At 34.6% G+C, this 19966-nt stretch overlaps 1 protein-coding gene across 4 annotated transcripts in view; it reads right to left on the bottom strand.

Annotated features, from left to right (window-relative positions):
- PIBF1 (progesterone immunomodulatory binding factor 1) overlaps positions 1 to 19966 on the bottom strand; it is a 109538-nt gene that overhangs the window by 39432 nt on the left and 50140 nt on the right. For all 4 annotated transcript variants that reach the window (XM_050331585.1, XM_050331584.1, XM_050331582.1 and 1 more), the window contains 4 exons: positions 10904 to 11069; positions 8686 to 8836; positions 4586 to 4676; positions 245 to 347 (listed from right to left, as the gene is read on the bottom strand). In XM_050331585.1, the coding sequence (XP_050187542.1) occupies positions 245 to 347; positions 4586 to 4676; positions 8686 to 8836; positions 10904 to 11069 (511 nt within the window). The remainder of the gene's footprint in view (positions 1 to 244; positions 348 to 4585; positions 4677 to 8685; positions 8837 to 10903; positions 11070 to 19966) is intronic.

Below are 19966 nucleotides of genomic sequence, written 5' to 3'. Positions count from 1 at the left end.
TACTCTCTGTCTGCCTCACATTCTTGTTTAGCCTGTAAAGTAATCCCTCTTTTAACATTAGTTTCAAAATACGATAAAAACTTCTTTGAAAACTTTTATCATAGAGTTTTGGTTAATTATGAGGGCATTTTTTTACATCAAATAGATGACAAACATTGTTTAGAAAATATTTCATTTTATGAACAGCTGTTCTGCAATGTTTATAGTTTATAATGATTCAAATTTTTGTGTAGCAGTAATTTACCTCTTGTGAAATCTGCGTTACTTGTTCCTTCTGATGTTCCAGATCTTTTACAAGCAATGAGTTTTGCTTTTCTAGTTGCAGTAATCTTCTTGCCAAATGAACACTGTACCAATAAAAATCAAGCTCAAGTTGAATTTTTTCCAAAATAGGCAGAAGAAATTCTCACATTTACACTGTAGAACTTGACTCCCTTAATTTCTCACCAATGCTTAAATACTAATATATATCAACTACACACTTAAACAGGTTGCATAGTCAAATTTAGAAAAACAATGAAAATATTACAAAATTTAACAGCACTGAAATAGCATTCCCACAGTTATGCCAATTGTAATATTTTATACAAAATAATTACCTATAGAATTTCTCCAGTACTGAACAGTTGCAGTAATACTGTCAAAATGCTTCACCTATATATGAGCATTTACTTTTTAGCAACTTTACAGAATCACTGTAATAGGCTTCTCCTTAAATAATAGTTTAAAAAAACACACATCAATATACATTTTGCAGTGGAACACTGAAAAATGTAGTATTTTATCATTTTCAAAACAAGCAAAATTGTTTTGCCTGACATTTAATATGCTAAATAATTAAACGTTATTGCCACTTTTTAAAAATAAACTCTTATGTACAGTCACAAATTACCTTGAAGAGAAAGGATTATTGAGATACTTTAACAACCTAGTTAAAAATAAGATCCTCAATCTCTTGCACACTTTATGTCCAAAATCAAGAGTTTATCATCAATTTAACAGTACAGATCCATAGGCAGTATTGGGAAGATTCAATATGCAATTGCAGAGTCTACTTCCAGACATCTAACCTAGTCTTCCAAACTATTATTAATCACAGTATCACAGAAGGATATGGCAGGAACCACAGTGGGTCACCTGGTCCAATCTCCCTGCCCAAGCAGGGTCATCCCAGAGCACGGGATTGCATCCAGAGGGTTCTTGAATAACTCTACAACCAGTTCCTGACCATAACACCTAATCTATGAGAGGATAAGTGGTCTAAAGCAGACTGACAGGGAGATTATATTTACCCTTAAGCTGAGGCTTACAGTGTATAAAGCTAGTTGAGTGTATAAAGTTTCTCTGAAAATTTGGCCAGTCATAACCTCCACCTCCTCCTCAGTAAAATGGAATACATTTTTAGATTTGGAAGAAGTCTTAATATTTTTCATCTGTGTTATAAACTTACCCTTTCATGCAGAAATCTTTTACTTCTGCCTACTGTGAGAAAAACTACCTGCAATTTTCAATAGCTTTTACCATAAGGTTGGTTCTCTCAGTTGCTCCTACAAGGAGCATTAGGTTACATAAACAGTAACTGAGAAAAACAGAAGTTAATTCTCCTAACTAGTTATTTAGATTTCTATTTAGGAGATATGAGATATGTGTGAAGATCTCATTTAGCATAGAAAAGAAATGAACCACTTCTTTGACTAGTAGCTACTAGAGTGTAAGGGAAAACTTGGATACCTTCTCATGGCAACTTTAGGAATGCAGCCCATCATAATTTTCCCAGCTACAACTATTGAGTGAACTTGACCTGAATTTGCAAGTATGTAAGGATAACACAAATACGTCTTTCAAGTATACTCATTGATACAGTTTTGGACTAGTTTTAATGTAGAGCAAAGGGACAAAGAGCAAAGACATCTTATTCTGGAAACCTTTATTACAACTACACTAGAAAATTATGCAGTGCTCGAGAATGTGATAATTTATTGTTAGCAAAACACTAGAGTAATTCTGGTAGTATTCTGTGTTCTCTCATTTACACTCTCCCAAGCAGTTCCTAGGCATGGCTGAGAAGTTAGCAAGGGCAAGCAAATCACTGCCAATGCGTCAGTCATGTGTGGCTTAACCCATAATGAGAATTTAGTTTTATGGAAATGGGCCACTACGTGCCATTTGGTCTTGATGCTTCAGAGTGTTCCCAAGGATGTTTAGTTTAGTACTATGGGTGTATAGTGCCTATGTCCAAAGTAATGAAATAGTTGTTACTGGCAAGTAGGCAAAGAAGTACAAAACCCCCAATGCCCTATGCTTGAAAATGTGGGCTTTTTACAAAGTCTCAGAGACTGAAGTGCATGATGTGAAATTAAAACAGCCTTTCATTTAGTATCCCATATATCAGGGATTAAAGAGCAGGCAGTGGACCCTAGAACAATCCTAGAGAGCACAAAATTTACCTGTGTTTCTTTAACGGCTCTAAACACAGAAGCCTGGGTCACACAGTCTTTGCTTAAAAACTGTGGGAGCCAAAGGCCTCACACACATTTTCTGCATGGTAGTTTTTCTTGAATCAAAACAGCAGGTAAACCATACACAGAATTCTATGGGTTTTTTTAATTTTTAAAAGATAAAGTCTGTGAAGTCTTCAACACCATTATGAAGGATTAAATAAGCTTTATTAGTCAATACCTTTTGGAACAATGACATTCTGAATGAAAGAGCCACTTCTAAGCTCAGAAAGTGTCTTCCAAGCATATCTGAAATCCTGGCCTATTGATCATCAGATTCAGCATTCAACAGTGATTTAGCAGAATTCTTATATATGTAAATAATCTAAACTGAATCTAATAAGGTGGTGAAAACCAAGGATATAGTCTGAAACTCAGAAAAACTCCTAAACTACTGAAAGGAGGAAGAAACTGAACTTTTAAGAAATGATGCTATAGGACTCTCAACAGTCTCCTAAATCAGACCTACAACAAGGTTATGGAGGGTTTTTTCACACTCCCACACCCCTGTTCTTTTCTTTTTCTTCATTTTTATGCAGAATAAAGAGAAATCTTACAAGGAAACAATCTGAAGAGGCTTAAAAGAGCAAATTAAGCCATGCCTAATTTATGTACTACATAAAATCTTTTATGTTAGTCAGCAATATGTAACTTGGTGCACAATAGGTCTAATCTGATTGACAATCATATTGACAACATTTGAAAAAACAGATATATAGGGCAGAAGAAATAGTAGGTGGCCCATAAATCTTTGCTGAAAATATGAACAGACCATCATTTGCCCTTAATTCTCATTAGTAACTTTTGACATTAAATATTCTTTGTCATGGAGAAGGTGAGGATTGAGAAGACAAAACCAACTAAATAAAATAATACTTGCAGTAAAAAAACAGCTATAAATTACAAAACGTGCTATTAAAGCTTCTGAATGATAGAAATGTACACTGTGGATCTATGGTGTCTGTTCACCTTGTCTTTACACTCTTCTTGGTTCGCCCACCAATGATGGTGGAGCTTCTCATTTTGGTCAAAATCTACCACTAGTATAATTATGCAACTGACTTTCTTGCACTTGAGCAACTGTAGGCATGCTTGGATCTCATGGAATAAGCCTCATCCTAGGAGAACCACCATCCTAATTTTGAACAACAGCAAAGGTTTTGCTGTGGTCACAGTTTAAAAGTATTATGAATAAATCCACTTTCATAGAATCATTAAAGTTGGAAAAGACCCTCAAGACTGAGTCCAACCTATGACTGAACACGACATTGTCAACTAGATCATGGCACTAAGTATCACATCCAGTCATTTCTTGAACCCTTCCTAGGATGGTGACTCCACCACCTTCTTGGGCAGTCTGTTCCAACGCTCAACAACCCTTTCTATGGAGAAATTGTCCAACCTGAACCTCCCATGGCATAGCTTGAGGTAATTTCCTCTTGTCCTGTTGCTAGTTGCCTGGGAGAAGTGAGTCATAGCCACAACACACAGGCTCTCAATGAGTCATTCAGATGTCACTATTATTTTTCAAAAGCAATGCATAATATAAATTTATTATTTAAAAATGACTATGATCAAGAGGTATGTTATTCACCTACACATCATTTTAATCTATTGATCAAATTATCAAATTGGTCAAATCAGAGCAAACTGAAAAAATGCAAGTGGAATCAGATCCCGTATTCATAAAGATGAAACAGTGATGCTCTGAAAACTTGTCTTTCCTAATTTCCTGACATACGTGTTTTTCTTACCATTAAATACAATAACCTTTAGGGTATTAGTAATATATTTCCTATTATATAAAAGTAAAGAATGCAACCAACCTGTTTTTACAGCTGTTAAGTTTTATACAATTAAAATTAATCCTTCTAAAAGTCAGTGAAAAGACTTTGAAAAACGTATATGTCCATTTACATGCATCAACCACATTAACAGATCCTAGTCCTCAATCTATTCCCACATACTTACATAATTAAAAAAACTCCTTATTAATCAAACTGGATGGATTCCAAGAGAAAACATAATGCATTTATCTTCACTTAGTTTATCTTGAATAAGTAAATTCAGGAGGTACTTTTCTTTACCTTTGCTTTAGTCGTCTTTTGGCTGTTGTAGGAACATTAGCACCATATCCATATGAGAAGAGAACCCTTTCAGCTTCAACTTCATCTTCCACTGCAAAAATTGCAAAAAGGTACTGTTGAAAAGCAGTGCCAGAACTAATAAATTCTATTCTAAGTAATTCTATTCATAACTCTACACATGCAAAAACATTTTTCTAGAAGCTAAATTTTCAGTTGGTATAACCTTCTGGACTTAAACAGAACAATTTCGTTCACAAACAACATTAATACAGTGTCATACTTTAATTTCTTACAACACTTTTTATTTTTATGATTAACATGCAATAAGAAAGAAAAGGAAAAGAGTTCAGAGGCTTTGAATATTCATGCTATTGGCATGGTCACAAAATACATACTAGTAGTATAAGTTTAATTCAGTAGAGGATTAGACTCTAGTTTAAAATTTTTTCTAAAGAATTAATTTTCTGTGCATATATGAGGATGTAGACGAAGATAAAATTAGGAAGTGTTTAAGGTGACAGGACATAACTAAGTCCATGGGACCAGAAGGGACACATCTGATGTTGTAAGGCTGCTCACTATTGTGTTTGAAAGACTGTGTCGATCAGAAATTTCACCACACTTGAGGAAAACAAATGTCATAAACATCTTCAGAGAAGGGCAAGGAGATTTTTATGTTTATGCAAAGTAAAAATATAAAAAATAACCTCTGCCTCCATAGATGATTGATTTTTGAAAATGTATTTCTAAGGATTTTAAACACATTACAATTGTTTTGAAAAGAAATCCCATTTGCAGCAAGATTAAAATGTGTGCAGATTTTTGTATTTCACCTTGTGAAATTCAGGTTTCCTCTCTCCTGTAAGATGAAGTGGGTCAGAAAAGAAAAAAAAGAAAGAAAAAAAAGAAGTGTGTGTGTGTGAGATAAAGGCAGGGCAGAGAGCTGGGACAGTGAAGAGGGGTAAAGCGAGACAATAAGAAAAGGGGAGTGGCAGGAGAGAAGGAGGGACCACAAGTGAACACCAGCCCAGACAGCACACAACAGCTTTGATGAATCAAGTAGTTGGGAACAGGAGAAACAAACTGAGGAAATTACATAAGAGTCCTATGTGACTCATTTCTAATGCTCAAGTACCTCAAAATCAGAAATACCTTCACTACTCAACAACTTGCACAATGCTATAGCTTCTGTCCTCACTTGCCTAATACCCTTTTAATGTTATTTTAAAAAACGATTCTTAAAACACATTTTAGAAAGAGAAAAGCCTCTAGTAGAGCACTTATGGTAAGTCACATATCTAGTTACCTGAAAAACAATACAGAAATTGCAGTAATTATGACAGAAAAAGTTTACTAATGTGGCACTACAAATGCACCAGAACTTCAGGGCTGTTTTAAATATGACAGGGAACTCTCCAGAGCTGTTACACACTTATGGTTCAGGGAAACATAAAAAAATAATTTAGCCTTCTTTTTGATTACAAATTCAGTGTTGCATGTTGCAGAAAAACAGTGAGATCCTGCCCTGTAAATTCATATCTGTTAGAAGTGTCCAGTAAATGTCAGAACATGAAAACGAGCATAAAAAAAATTGAAATGTTGTAGGTATCAAGTCAAGGTAATATTCTGAATCAGTGTGTGCTTCTCTTCTGACATTCCAGGTTCTCCACCTCACTTTGTGATGGAAAACATGCACTTTACAAGTTAGCGGACACTTACTAAATACAGTTTTTTACACTACTTAGCAAAAAAGTGCCATTGTGAGGATATAGATAGGTTCAACCTTTTTTTTAGAAAGATACTAACCATGGAAGCAAGAAAAATCAAACAACTAGTCTACAGCAAAAAAATGCTAGAGTGAAGATTTTATGCTGAAAAGGAAGACTAGACAAATGCCAAGGAAGTTTACTTTTGTTATTCATGTGGAAACCACTTAGATGCTGTAAGAAGTGGGTATATAAATTCTTGATAGTTTCCTGAATAGTCTGTTTCATATCATTTCAATATTAAAAAAGTGAAGCATAATGATAGGTTACTCTCAGTACAAATTCAGTGATCTCTTCCACATGAACATTTTCAAAAGGAAAAATTAAAAAGTGTATATATTTATTATATATTATATATATAATTATATGTATTATTTATATACTATATGACAAAACCCACCTCACATGTGCAAATACACAACTTATTAAAAAGTACAGAGAACCCAACCCCACTGGCATCCCCACATATTGTAAAACAGTGGAGGCTTTATGACTCAAGGGAAAGAAAAAAATATTATATGTTATTTAAATACAAAGAAGTGACCACAAGTCTGAAGATTAATTCTTATTATTGCTAAAATTCATAGAAAGTTAAAACTGTCTTCCACACAATGCCTTAGACTAAATTATTTTCACCAAAAGACAGACTGAAGTTTTTCCATAATATATTCAATTTGGAAATTACTATATATTCCTAAAATACTATATATTTCCTTTCAACTATTTTTCTACCCTTAGCTATTTCTGACATGTAAATATCAGGACACAATTTAAAACACAGGAGAAAGTATATCTGTCTTCCCCTTCAAAGTGCTTTTTAAAAAAAAAAAACACATTTTTTCTTCTGCTTTTCCTCAGATACTAGTCTTAGTAGTAGTACTAGTATTAATTCTAACTTTCTATATCAAGTACACTATAATAATAGAAAGTTCATTATTAAATGAGTATATTGTAATAATATTAAACTGTAACACCTTTTTTTCTCCAATGAAATCAGAAAATGAAGTTATTATATTTTAAGAGAACAGTTCATTTGGAAACTTTTATTTCTTTAAGTCATATTGTAGCATAGACTGTAAATTGTAATTAAAATAGATGCTTAAGAAGAAGTTAAGAATGACTTAGTTCTGTAAAATCTTTAATGCCATCCTAAGATGTGTAAGAAAATGAAAACCAGTGCAAACAAAAAACAGTGTTCTGAACTCTATCTTCTCCTTGGAAAAAATTAAGGTAAGATCCAAAAACTCTTTATTAATACATAAATGTTCCTTAGGCAAGTTTCTATATACACTTCCAAAAACATATTACAAAATAAATATAAACACGTACATAGCAAACGTGCTTATGGTCAGACTGGAACCTTTGGGTAGTCAGGCCATTCTAAGTACAAGCTGGAGTGTATAAAATTAAAACTATGTGCAGTCTAGTTACTGAAAATACCCTAATATCACTGCATCTTGGTAATACATACTTTGATATACACTATTCCTTGTATATAAAGCTTATGAAATAATCTTCTACCTGGAACACATTATACATTGTGACTAATTTTGGAGGAGCAAAGAAAGAAAAAGGATAAGAAGATAGCTGAATGAGTTTAGAATATTACTCTATTCTAGTTTAGAATCGTACTCTATTTACAAACAGGCTAAAAGACTTCAAGATTAGAATAAGAGTTTCAAATTAGAAATTACTTGCTTTGTGGGCTCATTTAGGTTGAGAATTGAATCAATAGAGGTTTTACAGAAATTTTGCTGTGTTTGAGAACAGACATTTTTATTCTTGCCAATCAGAGACAAAAATTTTCAAGACTAATCAGGTATGAACTTAATCCATTGTTTAGTAATCAGTACAGACTGAGCTGCAACAAAAAACTACCTAATGTCCAATTATTATGAATACAACACATGGAAGAATCTTTTCCCCCTTTCAGTTAATTAAAAGATTCACACTAATCATGTATCATGAAACCTATATTTGTCTGTTAAGAAAGAGGGTTTCCTGATATTTAAAATAAATAATAGCAGAATCCTAAAAACCATATCCAATTATAATGGGTTATCAGAATAAGGAGAAGAGAAATGACGGAATACTGAGATGATTTTTAATAAACACAAACTTAGACATATGGATGTTTGATACACATTTACAGATACATTTAGAAACCTGTCATTAATATTTTCCATCAAAATAATTACTGTCTTTTACTTGTCAGGCATAAGGAAGGAGAATGACAGGCACTGTATGACTTTCCAAGTGCCACGAGAAAAAAAGAACTCTTGTCATAATGCCAGAAACACCTCCAGACAGAGTGTAACTCGTGACAGAACTTACTTTCTGCTGTCTGCAATATTATCTCATCGAGCTCTTTTTCAAGTTTTTCATAAGTATCTAGTCTTGCTTGAAACTCAGAATTCTGTGTTTGAAGCTCAATAATGCGTGTTTCACTAGAAGACTGAAGACTATAAAATTCCTTCGTAAGCACCTGTGAGAATGAGTAATGGAAATACCAGAGATTCAGTATTACAGCTATTTTTGAAAGCGGCAAAATACAATACATGTGAAATGCACAGCAGTATGATACTAAATATTTCATGTAACTTTTGCACAGAAAAGATTAACATACTTTAAAAAGCAGTTAGTTTTTTCAATTGCGTGATCTTGCACAGATTACACTCTCAGGTCATATCACTTCTGCCTATCTCTAAAGGCATAACTCTAAGAATCATTGAAAAAGCTGCAAGAATTTTAAAGTTAGAAAAATCAAGATAACAACTAAAAAAATTCACACACAGCAGTCAGAATAGAGTAAATGCAATTATTTTTGTTGCTTTAATGGGATTCAGATTTCAGTTTATCTATTTTTCTAAACAAAACCCCTCATATTCAAAAGTAAAAGGTCTCTATAATAAATAAAGTTTGATATAGTGCTCTATAATAGGAAACAACACTGACCACATAAATATACGACAAACCGGAATAAGAAGATCCTTGGGAAGTAAAGTAGTATGAGAATTCAATCATAAGGAACAAAAGCAAAAACTTCAGACATCAAATATTTAAATTCTGCAAGAACATTTCTTCATGAAAGAGCACTGGTTTAAAAGTGTCTCTCTAAAGAGAAAAAGATGTTCCAAAAGTGTTAGTGGAATTGAAAGCCAAATATTCAAGTTATAATCAGACCAAATAAATATCCACAAAGAAAACGAAAATATAATTCAAATTGAACTACATTCTCCAAGTTTCACATGTCTGTGCAATTAAAACTCTGTTTAGCAACCTCTATGACTAGCAGAACTGGCACTCCCAGTGCTTGTGACCACAACTAACCTCATCAGCCAGGATCTGAATGTCCCAATACAGACAAAAAAAGAAATTACAGTCTATAGTTCCTTTTTGTAAACAACCTAGGCAGGTTCAGCACTAAAAATGCAGGGACCTGAAGACTGGCATTCTTTTCCAAAAAAAACAAAGGCTGTTATAGCTGGCACTTTCTTCTACCCTGATGTTTGATTTAAACCTACACTCACAATCTCATTTAAATCTGACAAACCGGACTCTGTGATATTGGCACTGCAACCTGTGGAGAGCCCAAGTACGAGATTTTCTCCTGAAGGAAAAAGAAGCCCGTTGAGGATCCACACTAGAGCAGGATAAAAGTGTGAGGAGAAAGAACTATGGAGAAGAGCTGTTAAGGACTGACTCAAACCCCCATCTCCCATCCCTCCCTGCTCTGCTGTGGGAGGGGGTACAAGAGTCAGAAATGGACAAAAGTTAACCCAAAAGAGAACAGAGTAGAGAAAGATGTTTCAGTTTTTGTCTTTGTTTCTCAACATCCAAATGTGTGTCAATTGGTAATAAGTGAAATTAGTTTTCCCTAGGTCAAACCTGTTTTGCCCATGGTGGTAATTGGTAAGTGATCTCCCTATCTTTATATCAACCCATGTACTTCTATAGACTTATTTACTTCACCCCCATTCTCTTCAGGAAGAGGAACGAGAGTGTCTGGTACCCAACCAAGGTCAACCCACCACGGTAGGAGTAGCAAGGTTAGGTCTTTTCAGTTCTGTATACACCGTGCTCTCCTTGACCTCTTTTAGTTGTAAAAATTTGGTCCAGAATTACATATCAATAAAAAGTATTTTATTATGTAACAGTGCAATTATAGATCCTAGTTTTAAATAATGATACTGAATTCATCGTAACTGATACGGTGAAACTGTCTTCTTTCCCTACAACTATCACATAGACTGACCTAAGCAGCTTTGTGATACAAGCAGATATATATACCTCACATGAATGACGTACTGTCTTCAATATCTCTCCATGAGAGATTGTTTTGCCTTCTTCCTCTCTCCAAAGCCTTATTTTCCATTGAAGTGATCAAACTTAATAAGCTTTGTCATTCGATCCCACCTCAGCAGAATTTGGTGGAGATAGTAATTCATCCATGTTATGTTCTTTGCTACTTTCCCCTCAAGTTTTTCCATTTCAAATTCTAATTGAAAACAACTATATAATGCCCCATAAAATGTCTCTTTATATAACGTACCTCCAGTTTTCTCTGATATTTCTCACATTCCATTTGGCACTGTGAAAGATTCTTAGCTGTTTCTTGTTGCAGGAGTTGAATATGTTCAGTTTCAAAGGACTTTAACTTACTTTGGTGAAGAAGTTCAGCTACTTTGCTTTCTGTGCCAAGCTGCATTTGTCTGTACCTAAAAGGAAAATGAAACAATAAGTTTAAATGATTCAAAAATAAGCAAATTTAGAATATATGCTAGTTCTGTTCATTAGAGGTATAAATTTCAAGAACTAATACAGTATTTTGAAGAGTTTCATAGGTGTTAGTTTGGTTATCTATGTAACTATTATAACCTGTATTGGAAATATCGTTAGGAAAATTCAATATTATAATGACAATGCAACACAATGCACAGTTAATGTAGCTAATGCACAATCAAATGATAATGACCTTATAGTATACCTTATTTTTCTTATTTTTAAAAATGTTAGATCAATGTGAATCTGTTTCTTGGCACACAAATCCATGCAATGAAGTCTTTTCCTGGGAGAGATACTATGGAATAGAGCTGGCAAAGCAACAGAGAAGGGCAGTAGGGACTGCCTTCGACAACCAGCAACATTGCACACTTACACAATCGCACTGTGTGGAATAAATTACTTCAGCAAGCTAGGACTCTACAGCTTGGAAAAGAGGGAAAAGGAAGAAATAAGATGCCTGTAACATTATGAGCAGCGTGGAGAATGAAAAGAGGAGTCAACTGTATTTTCAAATGAGAAAGCATCTAATGAGGCAGAATGAAAACAAATATAAGTTGCTATTCATACATGAAAGCTGTGAAATTCCTTACCATAAAATGCTGGGGATGCTAAAAATTAACACTTTCTCAAAAGAATACTGAACAACTTGCAGCAGAGAAATCCTTTGACAACTACTAAATAGAAGATGGTACTTCTCACACCGAAGCCACTTAACAACAAATGGTTAGATTGCCAGACAAACCTTTACTCTAACCCATCAGGGTTGTTATGTTAGTTGCCATTTGTCAAATTGCAGTTGCAACACAATTCCATCCTATTTAGCACCTTATCTTTAGGTGGAATTGAGTGTTTAAGAAAAACAAAGGGATTACTTCAGATATTTTCCCTGAGGATTTCAGATGTAGGAATGTTTCTAAGGCACAAAGAGGAAGCAATTTTCACTTGCATTAACTTGAACAGAACAAACAGGTGCCATTATGATGCCCCCCCCGATAATCACTCTGAAGACATCCGTGTATGTGTAAACAGTCCAATGCATGAATGAGATTGTTCCCACACAGGCTGAGATTGGACGTTCTGCTTACTGAGCTCATGAAAAGGCTTTTCTTTTAAAAACAATTTTCTTTTTCAATAGTAAGACATTTGTTCTCAGTGTTACTACATTCAAACTGCTAAATGACAGTTACCTATCTAGATATCGACTACTCCTGTCATTTTTGTTTGGTGATGCTTTTCAAGTGCTGATAATTTAAGTATTTCATGACTGCTTCCTATGTTCCTATTTTCATTTTATGACAGAAAAACAATTTCAGCACTCACTTTTGAATTCTCCACACTTTGTACATGATTGGCTGCAGACTTGACACTAAATCTTTTCTGGTATATACATTGTTTACAACCCTGGGAAGAATGCTTTGTTCCAAAACGAGTAAGTCTTCACAAAGATACATGTCATCCAGCCAACAGTGCAATGAAACTCACAAATTTACTTAATTACTAGTCACATTTATCGACTCTAAACAACAAATTTGCACCTTCCACCTTGACACAAACAATACTTTCCTGTTCACAGCTTCAGACCTTGTACTAGTCTGAGGTTCAAAGATCTGTGCTGTACTGTGCTTACACACTGGAAACATTCATAAACTTAGGTAAAGCATAAGTAGGTACTTCTCTGTATCTACTTTCTATACTTTCCAGAGAAGCCTGTAGTTCTCTGATGATTCTACTTAATCAAGTGGGTGCTTCCAGAGCATGCTTCTCTACCCAGTCATGAAGAGTAACTTCAGAAATTTATTTTTTTTTAACTTTGTTTTGGAAATTTGAAGCAGTTTACATGTGTATGATCTGTTTTGTACTGACAAGGTTACAAACGGTCAGTTTTCTTTTGACCTTACTACACTGTTGATCGGACTAGTAACTCCTCCACTGTAGCACTATTCAGAGTTTCTCTGTCATATTTGCTTTTACTTGGTCAGACAGTATCTCTGGTTTCTTGGCTACTATTTCAGCACAAGTGTGTGTGCATGTGTGTATAGAGTCATGTAACACAATGTGCTGAAACACATTCCTTCATCTGCCTAGATGGTCTCTAAGGGAAAACAAAAGAAAACAAAACCACCCTACGCTTTAATACTACTATTATGGAAAAAAACCCTGTGGAATGTGGGTCTGCAGGATTTTTCTCCATCAAGAAATTTTAGCAAACTTGATATAATGAAAGAGTAGAGATTTTAATCTCACAGAAGAATGAGGGTTAAGAATGAAAGGGAAATTACAGATTGGGCCAATGAAAAAGAACAGAAAACCTCCCATATGTAAGAATCATCTAGAATAAGGTCTCTGCTTCATTATGTCTCTGTGCCATTAGGCTGACCAGTCAATGATGCCTTAAGTTTGCTAAAGCAGTGAAACAATGGTTATAAAATGGTTATAAAAAAAGTTATTTCTAGAGTAAAGTAGAAGACAGTACTCAGAGAGGGACTTACACTCCGATTTGAAACAATGGTTCAAAGATTTTTCAAATCAGAGGAGTTTGTTTTTGCAAATGGTGGATAATGAAATAATTTGTCAAAATCTGCATAAAATGAGAGCAAATGGAAAGATTTCATGGTAAAACCATGTAGTCAGTATACAGAAGAAAGTATGGCAACCAGATGGTTTTTTTGAATGGAGGAACTACAAAGCACATCAGCATAGCCTAACCTAATGTTGATAATCAAAGATTTCCATCATATATGAATAAAGTGATATTCACTTAGCATTTCTATCTTCTTACATGAGACAGCAACTCTCATGTTTTTAACTAACTGAAATAGACTCTTTTCACCATTATCTATCCCATTTACAAAACCCGAGAGGTACAGCAGTACTCAAAAAGGTAACTGAACAATGAAGTACATTAGAAGACAATAAATTTGTAAAATTAAGCATTCCAGAAGCAGCAAATCCTAGTCCTAAGCTTATTAATAAGAAAGAATGTCAAGCAAATACAAATAATATGTCTTCCCAAGGAAGTTTTATCAAAATGATACAAACCACCAAACCTTTCTAATTTTGCAAACCTGATTATACCAACCTAAAGTTCTTTGGGATATATTTTAGAAATTATTTGCAAGTTTAATAATGTTAAAAAAACCCCTGTAAGTTCTGAAATCATCCAGAGTCCCCAGCTGGGTCAGTTCCAGATGTAAGATTTTTAAAGCAATTAGAATATACTCTCCTATTTGTACAAAGGTCTGTGCTTTGGTTCAGTGCCAAATTTGCAACACAATCTAAATGCTACAGACATTTTCTCCCTAACCTGTCCTATTGCAAACCTCCTAATTCCAGCCCCAACATGTTCCTGCCCTTCTCCCTCTCTGTCCCAGCACCAGCCCTGATGTTTTCTGAATTCCAATTCTATTTTCATTCTTTATACACAGGGCATCTGTTTTTCTTCTCACCTGTGTTCATATCCTATCCAGCTTCCATTTCTGTCTTGTAGCCCTACTCTCCTAATTCTGCTTTTCTTTGTCTCTATTTCTATATCACCTTGTCATTTAGCATCCTTCATCAAATCCTACCCATACTTCTTGTAATATGAGGTTCAAATCCCAGTTTAATTTTGTCACCTTCTGCAACTGAGTCTGGCTGCTAAGGCTTCCTCACTTTGAAAGATTCCCAAGCTAAGTATAAAAGCACAGAACTGAATTTTCCTTACTCTTCATTGTCCCACTTGGAGTCACAGGAGTAATAGTAGTCTAGATGGGCCTACATTAAATTAAATTCATGCCACAGAGTGCATAAACACTGTCCTTACATGCAGCAAACTGTGAGACTCCAGTTCAAACACTGGTATTCAAAGGATCTGGTTTCCTCTGGTTCTCTTGTTGATCCTTGGTACTAAAAACTGGTTGGCTCATTTCTGAGCAATCAAAAATTTCCCAGGAATTGCATTCACATGCTACCCATTAAGTAACTGCAAATGTAGGTACTCTGATCCGTAGTTTCAAATGTTTTCATTGTTCAGCTTTTGCAGCACTGCACATAAGTCTGATGAGTTATGTATCTAGCTGGTTTCACAAATTGAAAGTCTGCTCTAATATTTACTACAAAATGGGTAAGAAAACTGTCATTCTTTATTTAAATACACATATTTTATGAAGATTTTCACCCTAAGTTTATAGGCTTTTGTACTACTTTTTGCTTCATTCATGCCTTGCAAATATGTTAATTTATTTCTAATCTGGTCTAAAATATCAACGCACTTAGTAACAACACATTTAAATACCTTCAACAAACAACAGAAAAGCTCTGAGTATAATGACAAAACAGAAGATGAAGTATGTCAACTACAAATTGTTTAAACAATGAAAAATCTGTTTTCTGATATAATTTTCACTTACGGTTTATTTTCCCCAAACAACATGCTGAGATTTTTTTCAGCACACTATTCCTGGTTCAGGTTGTAATTAAAAAAAAATCCAGAAACACATAGCTTAAATGCTAAAGGGGAAGCTTGATTTAACATGCAAGTTCTTACCAGATGTCACATTTGCTTCGCATCAAGTAATTAAACATACAGTACTTTTGCATGTGATTCAGTAAAATCTGCAAGGGAAAGCTTAGAAGCTTTGTTTAAAGCTGCTTGCTTCAAAGCAGATTTTTGTGTTTTGCAGCATTCTAAGCATTTATTTTGCATTGGCTTCTGATCCTCACTCTGTCAGAACAAATTCCTTGGAGGCAACACTTCCACATAGTATTTTGCAGTGTGTAGGAAGTGCTAGTTCCAAACATCCAGACTCAGCAAGATAAACAGCTGGTTTACACTACCTGTAGCTTCAGGACACCTAAACTCAAAATTAGTTTTACAATAAACAGGAGTTCTTCAGTATGTAGAACCCATGTATTCTTTCTATCCTAACAAGACTAATGCCCAGAATACACCAGACTGGACACTTTTCCCTGCATCACTTGATGAGAACATGCATACTTCCCGTGTATTCCTATGCCTTATTCTATAGAAAGAAACAGGCTAGCTGTAGCACTGATCTTCTCACAAACGTGTAATATGACTCATAAAGAGCGAAGTTAAAGGTGGAGTAGCAGAATATACATCTAAAAAGAGCATCATGATGAATTACTATATAGGCAACAGCTTATCTCTGTTTATTCCACTATGACAGCTACAGTGAGCTAATTACCATAAGTGTTCCATCTCTTAAGAACTGGAAGAATGAACAATATGAAAGATATGTCTGCTTTAGATATATCTGCTGAATCACGCTGATTGACAGGGACTGAAATCCATCCTTGTTTCCTTGTCTCCGGACTATGCAATAGTTCTTCCTTTTATTTGACTTTGACTTTGTAATACTTAGGATTAGCTCCTGCACTGAGACACAGCTTCAACAATATTGGTGCTTCAGCCTAGCCTATGCTTATGAGTTACACTTCAGTCATGAGAATTTCAGAAAAAAACTTCAATAGGGAGTTTTCTCTCAATCCTGGAGCACTGATGGATGTCAAATCTGTCTTTCACTTCCTAAAAGTGCATACTTAATTTTGAGTTACTTTAAAAAAAGAAGAATAACTCTTGTCATGCTTTTTTAAAAAAGTGAAACAGGGTGTGGTTGCAACTCTGTGATAGTTCAATGCTGCTGATGCATGCTCAGTTTACTCACACTTACCTAGACTGGTTATTACCTGGTTTGAGTAATCAGCATCCTGATTAACGCTTTTTTATGTGCTTCAATGAAATAAACACACAATCTATTCAAATAACCTAACTGAACTTTATCAGTATGAAGACATTAGTAACAGCATTCTTAGGAAAGAGAAAGGATCTGAAGAAACCAATAAACTTATAATAAAGGATGTGATATAATTCCACTGCCTCCTTCTCAAAAACTATTTTTAGATACATAAACAGGAGAACAGAGTCACTTTGGTAATTTTTAGGAGTCTAATGGTAGTTGTTTTTGTTTTTGCCTAGGCAAATTAGTCAAGATGTATAACATTGTGTTATGTTTCTGGAGATGATAAGTTCAAAATTTATAAAAAAACTATATAAACATGAAACACAGGAATCATCAGTATACATGGCTGGTCAGGGAATACCTACCAGATCAGCTATTTCAGAAGATGTAAGCACAGAGATAACTAGTTTGTAAATCCAAAAATGGAAATTACCACCTCACAAGATCCCTTGAATGAAGCTTGAAAATAAGCCCAAAGAAAGATAAAAGATTCATCTTTTTCAAACAGAAAGGCTAAGAAATGAGTTCTCTGAAGCCTAGCGAAGAGATATCACAGGAAATAGCTTCACAGAATACTCCAAAGTCCAGGGCAACCATCTAAAATGGATTTGTAGCCAAGTTAAAGGGTGCAGACACCAGCACCCAAAGCCAAAAGCAGTCAGAAGAAGCTGAACAGTTCTACTGTTTCTGGCACTGCCGATGTCCACCAAGGCACAGCCTTGATACACTGCACAGAGCTATCCTTTGCACCTGTAAGCACTAGCACATAAAATGGCAAAAGTCTCCAATCTTGAAAGTATGAAAACCATGCTCAACTGAGGTGGATTGTACATCTGGACAAGCAGCAGAATAAGCATGATTAGATTTCTCATTGCCTAATCAACATCTTCACTCAAACAAATAAAAACTTCACTAAAAATAAAATTTAAAAAATCACTTTGAAGTGACAGATTGAAAACAGTCCCTTCTCTGCAATATGGTTTTTTATACTGTACATATTTTAATCCAAGACCAAAGAACCCAAAGTATATTTATTAAAACCTCATTATGTCTTTAGTCACATTTTCTGTGGATAGGCTAATTCAGTATTCTGGGAGGTTTCAGAGTGCTGATATGTGCAGGTAGTTTGACTTTACATGGCTCAAGTACATTTTGATGTAACACTACTGACCCTGTCAGCTCACAATTGACCCTTGGTATACTTGTGTGCATTCCCTTCACTGATGTGCTAAGGAAGTAATTCTTCTAGATAGTAGCTGAAACAAATGTAAGCCTGATAATTAAAGAAACATGACATAACTATAACTAAACTATCAAATTTACATTAAATTCCTGAGCTGAAAAATCAGTCAATATTCCTAATACTATGTAGATCCTCTTGAGGGAATAGGTTTTTTCTTTAATAGAATATTTTTCTTTAATTAATAAATCCACACTAGTGGTGTCACAGTGAATAAAGAATAGTGCACCCAAATATGCATGTACATACATGCACACAAAGCCCAAAATCTGAAAGAAATCATAAAACCCCCTTGCTAAAGCTAGTAGATGTTTCAACCTTTTTTTTTTTTTTTAAAATATCCTAAGTCACAAACTTTAAACTTCTGCAGACACTGAAAAGAAGTTGCTGACAACTTCTGATATACACACATAGGTCAAGTCTAAACCATAAATTAATAAGCGGAACGTGACTTAAGGAAATAAACTCTCTGGATGTTCATGCTGATAAGGTTAGTTACCTTTTCTATTAGAAGATTTACATTGTGGACACACTGATCTGTACATTGCATATACTTTTCTCTCCAATTTTTCCCTTTGCTATTCTTTCTACAAACTAGGTTGCATAAGCAGTTTATTAAAGTTAAAAACTATAAAATTAAAACTGGAATGCAAAGATATTTTGAAAGAATATTATGGGTCATGCAATGGGTATACAGATATTTTGTAGACCTATATAGAAACTACTACTGAGCAAAAGGCAATTAACCATCTCATACAACATTGATAAAACTTTTGCAGTAAACCAGAGACTGAAAGAGTAACAAAGATAATAGTCTAAATAATGAAATTGAAATCACATTTTACACAGTAGAAACAAAAAGATTTCACGTTCTTAAGGAAGAAAAGAAACTTAAATATGTATCAGCAATCTTATCTTCTACCCTCCACAATAGCTTTTGTCTATGGTTGTATATGCTGCCATTCCTCTCCTTTAATAGAAAAATCACTATTTTAGATGTAATTATATACTTAATAAAGATTATTACTGTATGATTTTTAATTCCATTAACGCAAAAAGAGAAAAAGTCAATACGACTGACAGAACTGCAGTTATACAGTGACAACAGCAATAACTGAATGTCTCTCTCTTTTTAACAAATAAAATCTAAAGAGCATTAAAATCACAGACAGCTACAAGCAAAAGAAAAATGTTTGGAATGTCATATACCTCCTTAAAACGGAAATGAGCAAACAAATATGTAAGTTCTTAACTCCATAAATGCAATTTTTATGTAACTAAGAATATAAAAACTAAAATTCTGCTTTATGCAGTTATAAAAATGCAGCTTTTTGTACGAAAAAATAAGAAAAGGAAAGGTTATCACTAAAGCTCCCCAGAAAAGGACAGGGAGAGAAATGAGAAAGTGGGGGCATATCTTTTGGGATGAGGCTAACTGGGAGACCATCAGACAAAGTTCCTCTGACATATGAAAAGACATATGTAACTACTGTATGAGCAGTGAGACTGCTGACTCCCCCCTCCCTTTTCCCCACTGAAAGCCTGGCAGAGTAGGTCAGAAGGTTAGGGTTCAAACTGCCATAATTTAGCAAATGATTGGTATGTCCTTTATATCACACATAACAGGTTTGATTTCCTGATAAGCAGAGTTCAAAGTACAGGCATACCTCGTTATCTGTCAAGGAGATGTTCCTACAAGTGCTACAGTTAGCAATGAGGGACAGCAAAGCAACTTTTTCCTAAAAATTAAAGTAATGGATGAGTCTTGGTGTTTGCAATGACTTATGAGAGACCAGGGTATTGCTGCATAATATTCCATTTATTCCTCAGTAAAATTATCCCTTAAAAA

This window comes from Myiozetetes cayanensis, unplaced genomic scaffold, assembly GCF_022539395.1.
Source record: "Myiozetetes cayanensis isolate MyiCay16 unplaced genomic scaffold, myiCay2020 scf5-8, whole genome shotgun sequence".
NCBI classification, from domain to species: Eukaryota; Metazoa; Chordata; class Aves; order Passeriformes; family Tyrannidae; genus Myiozetetes; species Myiozetetes cayanensis.
The sequence above is the reverse complement of the archived record's forward strand: the minus strand, read 5'-3'. Positions and strand labels throughout refer to the sequence as shown.